Source organism: Podarcis pityusensis (assembly GCF_964106645.2).
Source record: "Podarcis pityusensis genome assembly, chromosome: Z".
NCBI classification, from domain to species: domain Eukaryota; kingdom Metazoa; phylum Chordata; class Lepidosauria; order Squamata; family Lacertidae; genus Podarcis; species Podarcis pityusensis.
In genome coordinates, this window is record NC_138044.1 from 3,956,624 (window position 1) to 3,970,428 (window position 13,805).

The 13,805-nt window shown below is 43.8% G+C and overlaps 1 protein-coding gene across 2 annotated transcripts in view; it reads right to left on the reverse strand.

The window, feature by feature from the left end:
* Positions 1-521: 521 nt before the first annotated feature.
* ENG (endoglin) overlaps positions 522-13,805 on the reverse strand; it is a 52,428-nt gene continuing 39,144 nt past the window's right edge. For both annotated transcript variants that reach the window (XM_080990903.1, XM_080990902.1), the window contains exons 10-15: positions 13,546-13,584; positions 12,365-12,478; positions 11,654-11,896; positions 11,074-11,134; positions 3,685-3,780; positions 522-2,641 (exon numbers count right to left, since the gene is read on the reverse strand). In XM_080990903.1, the coding sequence (XP_080847029.1) occupies positions 2,523-2,641; positions 3,685-3,780; positions 11,074-11,134; positions 11,654-11,896; positions 12,365-12,478; positions 13,546-13,584 (672 nt within the window). In that variant the 3' untranslated portion in view covers positions 522-2,522. The remainder of the gene's footprint in view (positions 2,642-3,684; positions 3,781-11,073; positions 11,135-11,653; positions 11,897-12,364; positions 12,479-13,545; positions 13,585-13,805) is intronic.

Sequence of the window (13,805 nt, forward strand, 5' to 3'; positions counted from 1 at the left end):
AAAATACAGCGTTATAAATGCCTTATGACACTGTGACACCAGATGGTGCTGTAGAGCTGAAATCGCAACTCAATTATATTTTCAATTGTGAGCTTTACAATGGTTTTTTTTGCAGAGCATTTTCAGAGTCTTTTATATCGGTGTAAATCTAGCCATGGTGCCAAAGATGAAAGGCATAAAATAGTTCTGGTTCCAACTATGCACTTTTGCAAAGTATCTGGAATGAAGGGGTGAGGGCTTGAGACCATTGACACCTTTTGACTTGCTATGTAATAGACCTAGCCATGACACAAAAGGGGCAGTTTCAATGATATATGCTATGATATTAGACAGCTTTGTAGGAAACACAAAAGATATTTGGATGAGATGGGAAACTGACATAGGAACTGAAAGCGAAGCGAAGTGAAAAAGCATGGAAATCTATACGGCGTAATCCATCTTTAGAAATGTTTCTATTTGAGGCTTAGGCAAATTAATGGCACAGGTGCTCCGCAGATAAAGATGATCTGTGACAACTCAAATTCAACATGTAATATATATTTATACAATCACTGAGCTTACAGGTTTGTTCTACACAGAAATATTTACAGACCAAAACACAGATAGACCCCTTCATTGGTGGAATAACTGGCCTTGATGCTGCCTGGGTTGCTGAGGAAGGGGCTTCCTTTGACCACCCTGCAGAAGGTCTCACAATGTCTCTTGGGCTTGTCTTCTGTGCTCTAAGCAGCCCTCCTCTGTGTATGTGGCCCAGGAGGCATGCTAACAACAGAGCACACGCCTGCAGGGCAAATCTGACAGTTCTGTTTTCTCTCTGTGCTCCCCCTCCAACCCCACTCTGAAGCTCAGTTATCCACATTTCAACATGTCTGCATTTTTTTTTAATATAAAAAAGGCCATGAAATCCCCATCAGCATTTTAGTGTGAATTTCTCCAAATATACACATTTTTGCAAAACATTTCCCCCTAACTGAATATACTTCTGTAGGTTATTTTCCCTAGTACTGTATATGCTTTCTAGTGCACTTTCTACCCTAATGTATGCCTCTTTCTACAAATTACAGGGCTTGAGGACTGCATTTGGAGAAATGTGAATTGGGGGGGGGGGGGATATCGAGGTCAGGTTCCACTGGCCAATAAATTCCCACAGCTGAGTGGCAGAGCACCTGCTTTGAATGCAGAAAGACCCCGGCATCTCCAGGTAGGACTGGAGAGCAGCTGCCTGTCATTTTAGACTGAGCTAGATTGTCCCTGGTCTGACCTGGTATGCAGCAGCTTCCAATGTTCCTAGGACTGCAGCCTTGCAGCAACTGTTCATCCATAACTCTGCAGTTCAATTTGTGCAAAGCTCCTCCTACCCACAGCCTTCTTCCCGTGCTGGTGAAGCTAAGCCTGTTTGATGTCCTCCCCACTCTGCACATCCCGATGAAGCTTCTGCCTGTCAGTCTAAATGTACTGGGCTGCTTTTCTTCCGATTTCTGACCTGTATTGGGTCAAGCACTCAGCTCAGGAAAATGTTACAGAAGTCTTTTCACAAATTGCCCCACATCTCAATATCATAAAACATATCCATAAGTGATTAGACACAGCATTATTTCCTTGTATACATGATTACAAAACATATTCTATGTATAATTATTTATATTTATATCTATATCTATATTTTGGAATAGAAAGGGTCCGGACTCCTTGCCCTTTGTTTTGGTAAAAGGCAGTGCTACCTCCCTCTCCCTTTTTGGTCCAAACTTTTTCTCTCCACCTACTTCCTCATCAGAAGATGGTGGGACAAATTTACTGGCTCTACTTGTCCCTCATTTTCTCAGAAGGTTCTTATACTGAGTCTTGCGGATGTGTAACACTCCCAGTTTCGCACTTGTATGCAATTTGAGATTATGGGCAGAGGTGGTAGCTTAAACAACAATGGTAGCCCTCCCTGAAGCCTGTTCAGAAACTGGTTCCTGTCTAGTCTTACCTTTTATTTTTGGAAGCTATTAAGAAGTGTCTCCACCCGGACCCCAAGTTGACGATGAGCCAACAGCTTCCTTGCCCAAATTTCTCAGCCCCTTAATCACAGGTATTGAACGAACAACCAGCTTCTAAAACCAAAGGCATGCTACATTCTGTTTATTGATCAACTTGCTCACACTGTATGGTTCTGGGTAGACACTGGTTCTCCTGGGATAGGCTTGCAACCTTTGCAGCCAGAGGCTGGCTACTCTCACGCCACAGGAGGTACAGGTCAGATGTCTTTACTTGTGTGATTGCTCTGCTTCTCTTGGAGATCTTGATGGCTGTCCAAGGAGTTGGTTTAAAGTGCTGGCTGAAAATAGTCACCCCTGAGTATTAGGAGCTTTGGGATGGGGAGGGGGGAAACCATGAAACCTCTTTGCTTGTTTTCAGCTCTTTTCATAAAGGCTTTTCCTGTGCCTGACCCAGAGGAGTTCAACTTGTCCGCTGTTCTGACACTGCCCACAAGGAGGTGTCGAGAGTCAGTTGTGCCCAGTCCTTCGTCTGGGGGCCCGCTATGCCATGCTGCTGGTGGAACAGGGGGTGCTCTGAGTGCTGCCGATGCTGTGGTTGGTGCTGCTGCTCTCTGAGGCTGGGGGGTTTGCTGAGACCGGTTGCATCTTGGCCATCGGACCTGGAATTCAATCACAAAGTTGCGAAACATGTTAAGAGGGATGGGGTGTGAAAGGGATGCTCTACAGCTGGCCTGACTAGGGGTTGACAAGGGAACAGAAAACACATGGTGGCACTTCCTTATTTGGACCAGCCATCACCCTCGCAATGCAGAGATTAATCCCCCTTGTTGTCTAAGGCCTCCTTTTCCCAAGAAGGCGGGGAGATCTTGGCCCAGCTAATTGAAAAGGAAGACAAACATTTCATGATTTCTCTTGGCTCTTTTACAGAGATTAAGAAATCGTTCTGGGTTCCAACAAGATGTTACTGTACTTGGAGGAATGGTGGGAAAGGAGCGAAGGAATGTGAGAGAGCAAAGATAATAAAGGCCAGCTGTTATTTGACATGGCTCATTGGTAGAGCATGTTTCGATTACAGAAGGTCCCAGGTACATAGCTGTCAACGTTTCCCTTTTTTAAAGGGAAATTCCCTTATTCCGAATAGGATTCCTTGCAAGAAAAGGGAAAAGTGGACAGCTATGCCCAGGTATAATCCCTGGTATTTCCAAGGAGGGCTGGAAATGCCCTGTGTCAGAAACCTAGGACAGCTGCTGTGTAGTGAATCCTGAGCTAGATCAAACCAATGGTTTAACTCTGCATAAGGCAGCTATATTTTAAATTAAACCAGACCTTTATTCTCAACAATGAGAACTGTAACCTTAATTTATTAAGGGAAGAGCTGTAGCTGAGTGGCAGAGAACCTGCTTTACAGGCAGAAAGTCCCAGATTCATTCCCCTGGCATCTCCAGGTAAGGATGGGAATCTCCCCTGTCTAAAACCCTGGACAGCTGCTGCCTGTCAGTGCAGACAACACTGATCTAGATGGATCTATGGCCTGGCTGAGCATATGGCTCTCACCCCTTAATTTCAAATCATGCATGTACATACAAATGGTCTTTGTATGCTTTTGGCCGCTTGCTTTTCACTTCAGGGGAGCCTCCCACCTCAATCGAACCCCAAATATGGACCAGAAAGACTGGAGTGGCTTAGAGGTACCTGTACTTACGAGTGTGAGAGTAGATGTACCACAGCGTTGCGGTGAGCATGACTCCGATTAAAAAGGCACCGAAAGTTATTCCCAGCACAGTTCCGATCCCCAGGCCTTGATTTGCACAGGAGGAAAGCAACAATTAGGGCTTTGCCATTGCATGCATGCAGCAGCCTTACTTATTCATTTACTTCATGAAATTTATATCACCACCTGGTCGCAAAAAACCTCAAAGCGGTTCAGAAAAAGATAGAATCAGGAAAAGTTTACGATACATTAAAACATAAAAAGAAGTTAAAATACTAAAACAGATTAAAACTCATGCCAGCATTTTTAAGCATCTGGGTAGCCTTGTCTAAAGAAAAATGTTTTTAGCAGGTGCCAAAAAGAGGACAATGAAAGCTCCTGCTTGATCTCAAGAGGCAGGGAGTTCCGTAGTATATGTGCTACCACACTAAGCAATTGAGTTCTTACAAATGCTGAAAGGATATTGTGTGGCACTTGTAGTAGTGCCAGTTCCACTGATCAAAACAGTCAAGTGGGCCCAGGTGGGGTTAAGGGTAGCCTTGCTCTTCCTCACCACTGGGTGTTAATTAAAAATGTTCTCCCTCCCAGCCATTATTATCTGCTGAGCTTGAAACAACAGAACATTAAGTATTGACCAGAATATTATTTTTTATGGGGAAAAAATGTTTTAGTAATTCAACTATCCCACACAGCTGTGTTTTGCATTTCTTAATCTAGACTAATTCCACCCTGCCCTCCACTGACTCCTGCAGTCACTGTAGATTTTTATTGCCATTTCACCCATAACCATGTATTGTTCAATTTTGCTCACATTTGAGAACTTTGGCCCTAGGACATAACCAAATGCAAGGTGGCAAAACATTTTAAAAAGCTAGTTACAGGTGAGACTATTTCTAGGCTGTTGCCATCTTGTGAGCGGGACTGAATCACAAACCAGCAAATCCAGATTGTGCAATTAGTCCTGGACTTTTGGCCCAAGGAAAGCAAGAGAAAAATGTGAGAAAACAATGGCTTGATAAATTCCCCGCAAACAAATGAGAATGTATGCTCAGCAAATTGTCGATGTCCTTTAACCTCCCTGCAAACTTCATGTAATCAAATCAGGATGTACGTTCAGTAAATAGGTTGGAAGCAACCTGAATTGCAGATTTGCATAAAGAATGGCATAGCAGTGAAACAAATTTGCAGGGAAGGACAATTAGAAAGTTCTAGCAAGTTAAGAACCTAAGAAGAATTTGGCTGCTGGATCAGGTCAAAGGCCCACCTAATCCAGCATTGTGTTTCCACAGTGGCCAACCAAATGCCTCTTGTGTTTCGCAGCGCTTGGTATTCAAAGGCACACTGCCTCCGACTTTGGAAACGGAACATTTGCAACCATGGCAAATAGCCACTGAGTTTGCCAAGGCAAAATGTGAAATTCTCTCTTCTGAACAACTAGCCAAGAGGCAGTAGCCCTGCCCTCTTTTGCATATGGCCACCCTATGCTATGGTTTTCCCAGTAGTGCAGTATGGAAGTGAGAGCTGGACCATAAAGAAGTCTGACCACCGAAGAATTGATGCTTTTGAATTATGGTGCTGGAGGGGACTCTTGAGAGTCCCATGGACTGCAAGAAGATCAAATGTATCCATTCTGAAGGAAATCAGCCCTGAGTGCTCCCTGGAAGGACAGATCCTGAAGCTGAGGCTCCAAGACTTTGGCCACCTCATGAGAAGAGAAGACTCCCTGGAAAAGACCTGATGTTGGGAAAGATGGAGGGCGCAAGGAGAATGGGATGACAGAGGACGAGATGGTTGGACAGTGTGCTCGAAGCTACAAACATGAGTCTGACCAAACTGCGGGAGGCAGTGGAAGACAGGAGTGCCTGGCGTGCTCTGGTCCATGGGGTCACGAAGAGTCGGACACGACTAAACAACAACAACACCCTGTTTACTTTGCCATGATATGGCCATCTCTGTAAATAACACTTCAGTACAAGCAATATATTTCTATTTGCGCTCTCTCTCTCTCTCTCTCTGTGTGTGTGTGTGTAACTAGATGACTTGCTTCTTATAAATGGTTTTCAAAGGAGATTTATTTCGCCTTAAAAAATCTCATCTAAAGAGCTAGTCATCATTTGTTTTTCTGGCTGCTTTGCCAGACCCCTTGGAAAGAGGTCTGGTAGGTGTTCAAGGTCCTGAAGAAATTATGACCTGGTTAAGCCAACGTTAAGCCATGGTTTATTTAGTGTGCTTTGATACTCAAATCCATTCGAGTAGAGTAGACCAACCAAAGTTTGTTTCTTTGGAAACAAACCATGATGTGAAGCCATGGTATTATAGCACTGCATAAGTAGAATGACTGTTCTCTTCCTCTTCCCTACCCAATCTCAATCTACTTTAGTTGGATTTATCAGTGGCTTACAAACCATGGCTAGGGTTGCCATATGTCTGGAATTTCCTGGACATACCCGGAATACTGCAGTCAGAAGCAGTGTCTGGGCGGAAATCGGCAAAATGTGTGGGAAAATCTGGACATCTGGAAACCTATGCTGACAGTGGGGGGTTTTTTTGCGATTTCCCTTAGAAATAGTTCGAAAATGGTGAATTTCTTTGGTGATTTTGCCAAAAAAGTTCAACAACTTTGTGCCCGGATTTTCACTTTTTGAAATATGGCAACGCTAACCGTGGCTTGCTGTAATGTCCAAACCAAAACCCTTGTTTAATCATGATTGGACTACTTCATCCCAGATGCTTTCCAAGCTACAGATGCATGAAGCAAGAGTAGCTGGAAAACGAAGCAAGCTCATTTGTGAAACAATTGGTGCCTAGTCAAACAAACCATAGCTGAGAATTCGTGTGTGAATGCTGCCTCCGCCAAGGCTCCTCTCCTGCCTCAAAAGCCAATCTGACACTCAAGGCTTCTAGATAAAGTTGTAAAAAAGCACATACACAAACAAAGCAAGAGACTGAGGGTCTAATGAAAGCATGGCAGACGTGTGTGATGTGCCGGGTGAGTCCCCACTGGGGCTGGGTTCGTGTCAAAAGCTTTTCCTTGCTTTGTTATTTTCCCGTCCTGAGGGAGACGTGCAAAACAGAGGCAGGAAGGAGAAGATTTAAGGTAGCAGGATGACCAGAATCCATCAATTTTTGGATGAGGCCAGTAATTCAATCAATTCTGCCTGACAAAGGACAGTAAGCAAGGAGGGACACACTTCACCCTGTCATGCAATCACTGGCAGAAATTACTTCCACAAGGCTTCAGTGGTGTCAGGGGCAGCAAGGCAGGAAAAGCAGGATGAGAGAGAGGCTGTCCTGAGAGAGTTTTGTGACAGAAACACTTGAGCATCTACATTCAAACTGAAAACGCACAAGTTTTAACTGTCCAGCTACTTTGGAGAGCATAAATACATTGCCAGGGCTAGGGGGGCCTGGCAGCTTCAGACATGTTCCCTGATTGTTTTGTGTATTTTCTTTCTTTGTTTTTTGGAAATCTGCAGCCTTTTCCCTTAGGGAGATATATGTAAAAACATACAGACAATATTCTGCTTGGTAACTTGGTAGAAATTAAACCTGTTTCCTGCCTTCTGCTGTTCTGGCCAAGGAATGCAAAAATTCTAGTTGATAGGGTTGTATCTACCTGGTTCCTTGAGATGACCTGTTTATCGATCATTTATCCTGATTTGCTTGAATAAAACTTATGGGGAGGGTAGTCTCTACATGGTTTTTACTGAGCATTCACTTTGATTTGCTTGCATTGCATATATACATCTTCCTGTTAATCATTCATTCACCCTACGCTTGTTAATTCATTTTCCCTTCACTTTTCTAACTGGAGAATATATGTGCAGTTGTTGTTTTTTTTAAGTGCATTTGTTCTGCTAGGCTGACAGAGCACTTTAAACCACTTTAATTGGACAAACCTAAATTTCTATATGCAGTTGAAGCCCCCCTCCCCCCAAAAAACACTTGCAGTCTGAAAGTGACCATCAAAATGAACCTAAGATACGCCATGCATTTAAATAATTACTTCTTCCCTCAAAGAATTCTGGAAGCTGTTGTTTGTTAAATATCTGCTCCCAGAGCTACAATTCCCGGAGAATTGTAACTCTGTGGTGGGAATAGGAGTCTCCTAACAAATATCATCATCCTTAACAAACTACACATCCCAGAATTATTTGGGTGAAGCTATGGGATGTGGGTGGCGCTGTGGTCTAAACCACAGAGCCTAGGGCTTGCTGATCAGAAGGTGGGCGGTTCGAATCCCCGCAATGGGGTGAGCTCCCATTGCTCAGTCCCAGCTCCTGCCAACCTAGCAGTTCGAAAGCACGTCAAAGTGCAAGTAGATAAATAGGTACTGCTCTAGCAGGAAAGTAAACAGCATTTCCGTGCACTGACCTGGCTCGCCAGAAGCGGCTTAGTCATGCTGGCCACATGACCCGGAAGCTGTACGCTGGCTCCCTCGGCCAATAAAGCAAGATGAACGCCACAACCCCAGAGTCGTCTGTGACTGGACCTAACGGTCAGGGGTCTCTCTACCTTTACCTATGACTGTTTAAAATGTTATGATGGTGTTATAAATGTGTGGTGTGGATGTGGCCTTAGACATGTCCATATAATGGATTATATCCAAGCTTACTCCACTCTGATTCACTGAAGGCATTAGACCAAAGTTAGTCATGCCCTTTAATTTTTCAATGAATCTTCTCTTAGTATGCCTAACGTTGGATGCAAAGCCTTACTCCCCTGCCCTTAAGATGTAGTTTGCTATTGAAATATTACATGAGACATACTAGTCTGTTTTAATCTAGATACCTGCATTTCCATCTCAACCTCAAGGTAGACTTAGGCTTCAACTTGGCATATAAACTACTACAACTTGGCATATAAATTAAGTTCCTAGGGCAGTTCCAATTAGTCTGTGCTGCAAACACACTTGAAACGCTATGTGTGGATCATGCACCTCATCATAGATATTGTAGAGCTAGTTTTGGGCCAGAAAGGGCAGCCCAAATGATCAAAGTGATGGAGCCAACTCTCCTATGTGGTGAAGTTGTAACATTATTTTTTGGGGGTGGGGGGTGGTTAGTTTAGAAAAAAGGTGAGTAAGGCGGGATAGAGTGATAGAGGTGTATAAAAATATGCATGGTGTACATAAGAAGCCTCCCACGAACCCACCCCATTCTATAACACCAGAACTGGGTAACATCCAATGAAGCCAAATTACAGAAGATTCACAGCAGAGAAAAGGAACTGAATTTGTTCCCACAAGAGGTAGTGACACCCACTCACGTGGACAGCTTTAAAGGAGACTAGACAAGCCCAGGGTGTGACTGAATGCCCTGAATGGCAGCTGCTGGAAATGGCAAGCAGGGAGAGTGCTGTTGTGATCAGGTTCCATAGGCAGGCTTCCCAGAAGCACCTGGTGAGTCACTGGCTCCTGGTGTGTTAGTTGCTACTCTTGCTTGTGAAATCTTTCTTCTTCCCTCCCTGTCTCATGTGGGGGAAATGTCTGGACAACAAGAATGGAGGCAGCTCCCACTAAATTTGGATCAGACGGCAGTGGGCTGGCCTCGCTCTGTGCAAAGAGACGCCTTATCTCTTGCATACCCTTATGGCTACATCCAGTTCCTTCACCCTTCTCTGCCTACCATGTGTCTTCTTTATCTGAAATTGCACAGACTTCTGGATGAAAAACTGTGTATTTTGCATGTTGTGAGCAGGCAAGAGCCATCAAGCTGTATCTTGAGGACAGGAAAGGGGGAGATAACATTCTTTGTCTTGTGCTGTCACTGGGATGCATCAAATAACTGATTCCCCAGTGCCATCAGCTGTGTGCATTCCTCTCCCTTATCATGTCCGTTTACGTTGGTTCTAACTCATATCCCAACTTCGCTTCCTCTTTCTGCGCCCCCTCCCCCCTCCCCCCGCTGCCAGAATTTCACTTATACAAAGGTCATGGCACACACCTTCCGGAGCGTGCAGCCTAGTCGCCATCTGTGGCTCCTACCCAGCTGCTACCATGGAGACACAAGCACCACACGGCTGTAGCAGTGGCAGCAAGCCATAATTGTGCGAGGGGGGGCAGAGTGACAGGAAATGCTTCCTAAAGTGTGGGGGGGGGCATAGGGAGTGAAGGGAAATGCTACGAATGAGGGAAGATAGGCGGCCAGCTTCTCAGAGGGAAATGGCAGGGACTTTGGCCAACTCTGCGCTCAAACTGACATGGCAAGCTCGGAATCTCTAGGAAAGAATCCAGGCTGTGTGAGTTGCATTCAGCCAAGTCCTGCCCAGAGCAGACCCATGGAAATTAAGGAGCCCAAGTTATTCATTTCATTGAGTCTGCTCTGAGCGGGAGCTTTCTTTCGGCTCACAGGATGTTTCGCAGCATAGTTTTGTTGAGAAACAAACTCTGCATGGTTCCCAAAAAAAATCAACCATGCAGCGCCTCAAAGCATTTATAGAGTAATTTCTGCTGATACTATATAGGAAAAAATGTTTTCGTTGCTGGGAGGAAGCAGGAAATGGGCCTAGGGACTGTACCTCTGAGAATGTGCAGAGTTAGGTTTCCCACCAACTTAAAGGTTGGCATTCTGGGATATGTATTCCCAGTGTTTCCCCCCCCCCTAAAAAATTAAATTGTTTAGGGGTACTCTCATTCCATCTGAGACTCAGGAAAAACCGTGACAGGAAATGATGCCGCCATCGGGGGTAGCAACGGAACTGACGATTCACCACACTAGAGAAGAAACTATTAAAATTTTAGTTTCTTCTCCCGTTAGATTCACAAAATGTTTAGTACCCCTGCAAACCCCCAGAAAAAGAAGCACTGTGTATTCCATTCCACGCAGCTGCCACCAATCAATCAAGTACTAAGCAATGGTGTGATGATCACATGCAAGATCCCTTAACAGCAGGGATGGGGAATCTGTGCCCCACCCCCAGTGTTGTTGACTACACCTGGTTCTGTCAGCACCAGCTAGCACAGCCAAAAGTCAAGGACAATGGGAGTTGTAGTCCAACAACATCTGATGGGCTACAGGTTCCACATCCTTGTTGATGGACCCAAATGTTCTGTTAGACCAGGGGTAGCCAATGGGGTGTCCTCCAGATGGCACTCCAGCTCCCATCAGCACCAGTCAGCATGGCTGATGGTCAGGGATGATGAGAATTGCAGTCCAAAATTTCTGAAGGCCACCACATTGACTATCCTTATGTTAGATGGTTAACAGGTACTTTATAATGAGCTGTGAATCCTGCGTGTGAAGCATGGAGAAAACACAAGGCACCATAAGCAACGTAAATGTTGTACTCATAACAGGCACAACTCTAGCCTGATGGTCCTGATCTGAGTCTATATAGCCTAGTTCCTTTTATATTAAATATAAGGGTCAATTAACTCACCGTGAGATAGAGAGGCAAGATTCTTGAGCATCACCTTTATGGAAGCATTATAGGAGCCATGCTAGAAGAGAAAAATAATGGAGGTGGGGGAGAGCTTTAAAACGAGGCGAATATTTAGCTCATTTAACACACAGCGGTTCTGCTTTCCTTAGAGAACATTTCACTGAGTAGGCCAAAGGGTTATCTCTAATTGCCTCTGTTAATCTAGCCAGTTCAATTTACTCTAACAGTTTGTCTTGCTATTCCTTTTTTGTTGGCACAGTTTCTTTTCCCCAGTTTTTAGCAATTAGGATCCTTGCCACTCCTGTGGCATAGAGGAATATTTTCTGATCTTTGTGGATATTTAAGTTATAATTAGAAAAATCTTAATAATTATTCATAAAGGAAACAGCTTACAAGAAGTAAATGAGGAGGCCAGATACAGGATAAAGGAAGTCTTTTATCTGGTCGTTGTATGCTATGCTTATTGTATGTTATGTTCACGTTTAATGAGGGTGGATTTCTGTATTGGGGGAGTGGGGGGGTTATGTTATGTTGCAAATAAAAATTAAATAAATAAATAAATAATAAAAATATTGACCTGGTTCTCCCGATCTGCTTGGCAAAAGAGTGTGGCTGACAAAGTTGAACGTTGTTGTTCTTCAGCCTTGTAGATGAAACTAAAGCGGTTGGTCTTTGTGTTGGGGGAATTCAAGATCTCCACAGAATAACTTTTTGGCATGCCACTGCGGATCAGCATCTGTGGGGCTGCTTGGTCAGGGATTTGCAGGTAACAGTCCTGGAGTCGAAGTGGAGAGTTCCCATCAGCTGTCTGGAACGACACCTATAGAGAAGGGAGGCAGAGAAAAGGCAGAATGTGTTCAAACCTGGCCCTTGAATTGAGAATCTGGAACTGGGATTTAAATGACTCAGCTGCTTTACTCTTCATTCCCATACCTTCATTGCGGGAGTTGGACCATATAGCTCAGGACTATGTAATTCCCCCTCCCCCACAAGGGTTTTTGATGACACTATAAAGCAGCTCAGCTTTTGACTGAAAGTTTTTTTACAGCTTTTTGAAACTTTATAAAGTGGACATTACTGGAATTCTGAGGCCAAGGGGGGAAGAATCTGCAGGAGCTGTAATTTAATGTCACAGTTATCTCAATCACATAGTCATCGTGGCCACCTTCAATAATACTTGGAGAGATCAATCCTATCCATGTCTACTCAGAAGAAATCCCAAAAGTGTTCAGGGTTGCCTTTAAATATTAAATTTATTCCTTATCCCAATGTACAGGATCAGCAGTACCTGGACGTAGGTGACTTTGTTAACTTCTACCACAGTGGTGGATGGTGAGCTGAAGTCAGGTGTTTGATAAAGATGGAGAAAGAGCTTCTCTGGGAGATCACATTGAAATGGCACCTATGAGAGAAGATAAAGGGGCAACAGACAGGTCCCATATTAACACATCATTTTCTCTAATATCAAACTTGGATAGGGAAGCAAAATGGGGCCACCCCAAAACAAGGTTGTGCTTTCAACATACTTCAGAGGCTTTCTAAGTATGCAGTATATCATACGTTGTAAATTTAAATTATTCTCTCTTGTGAATGTTTGCATGCAATTTTATTGTTTAAGTGCATTGGGTTATGTATTTTGACATTTTACTGACAATGGGAGGGTTTTTATTGGCAATTGCAAGCAACTTTGATGGGAACAGACTTTGGTAATATGATGCCCTAAGCAAGGGCAAAATTTGCCCCCCATGGCTTATTTACATGCCCTCCTCCCTCTCGCCTTCCGTTCTGCACAGGCTCTCAAGTGCATTACATTATGGTTCTGGCAATTCAACTGCCCATCTAACCGGGGCCTGACTTTGAGTAGGTACCACTGTATAAATATATGTTGTTGTTGTTGCTGCTGCTGTTTTGCACCCCCTTGGCCCACACTGCCCTAAATCTGGTGCTGACTTTGTGGGGGATGTTCCTCATATGGTGGTGTATCAATTTTTAAGTAAACTTTTTATGCTCCTCAAAATGGCCCATGAGTTTCCAGGACCTGCAAAATATTGGGGCCATAGAGATAAGAAACATGCCTATTTGTAAATAACTAAGAGATTTCAAAAACACCGTATGTTTCCAATGCTTTTTCCTCACAGAGAAACAGACTCACAAGGAAAGGAAATATTTCAAAGGCTGTCTTTGGAGTATCCTTCTCGACTGGGAAAATGGCAGTACAAAACAACAGTTTATAACTAAGCCAGTCATGAATAAATTGCAAGCTTAGAATTTAAAAAACAATTGTCATTTTTTTAAGAACAGTTCCACTGCCTGGTTAATTGGGAACCTGTTGTTGATCAATCAAAAGGTTTAGACTTAATCTAGCCAATTAACTGACTAAAAGTTGCAGCCTTACTGAAATAGAAAACAATCTTTTCACAATAGCACAATACAAAAGATGATGGTTTTCAGCAGGAATGTATTTCTTACCATAATTTTATCTGGATGCGAAGCCAGGGTCAGGACCAGCTGATGGGACAATGAAAAAGAAATGTTAAGTAAACTATTAGTCCATGGATGCAGATGTTGTTGGATGGCTTTGCTTTAGAGCTCATGGCAAGGAGGGTGGGGTGCTGCAGACAGACTGCAGAGACCTTGCTTGAGTTCATTACTCAGCAATAAAGTTCAGTTGGTGGCACAGGAACACAGGAAACTGTAACGCAGTGGTAGAACATCTGCTTTGCAGCAGC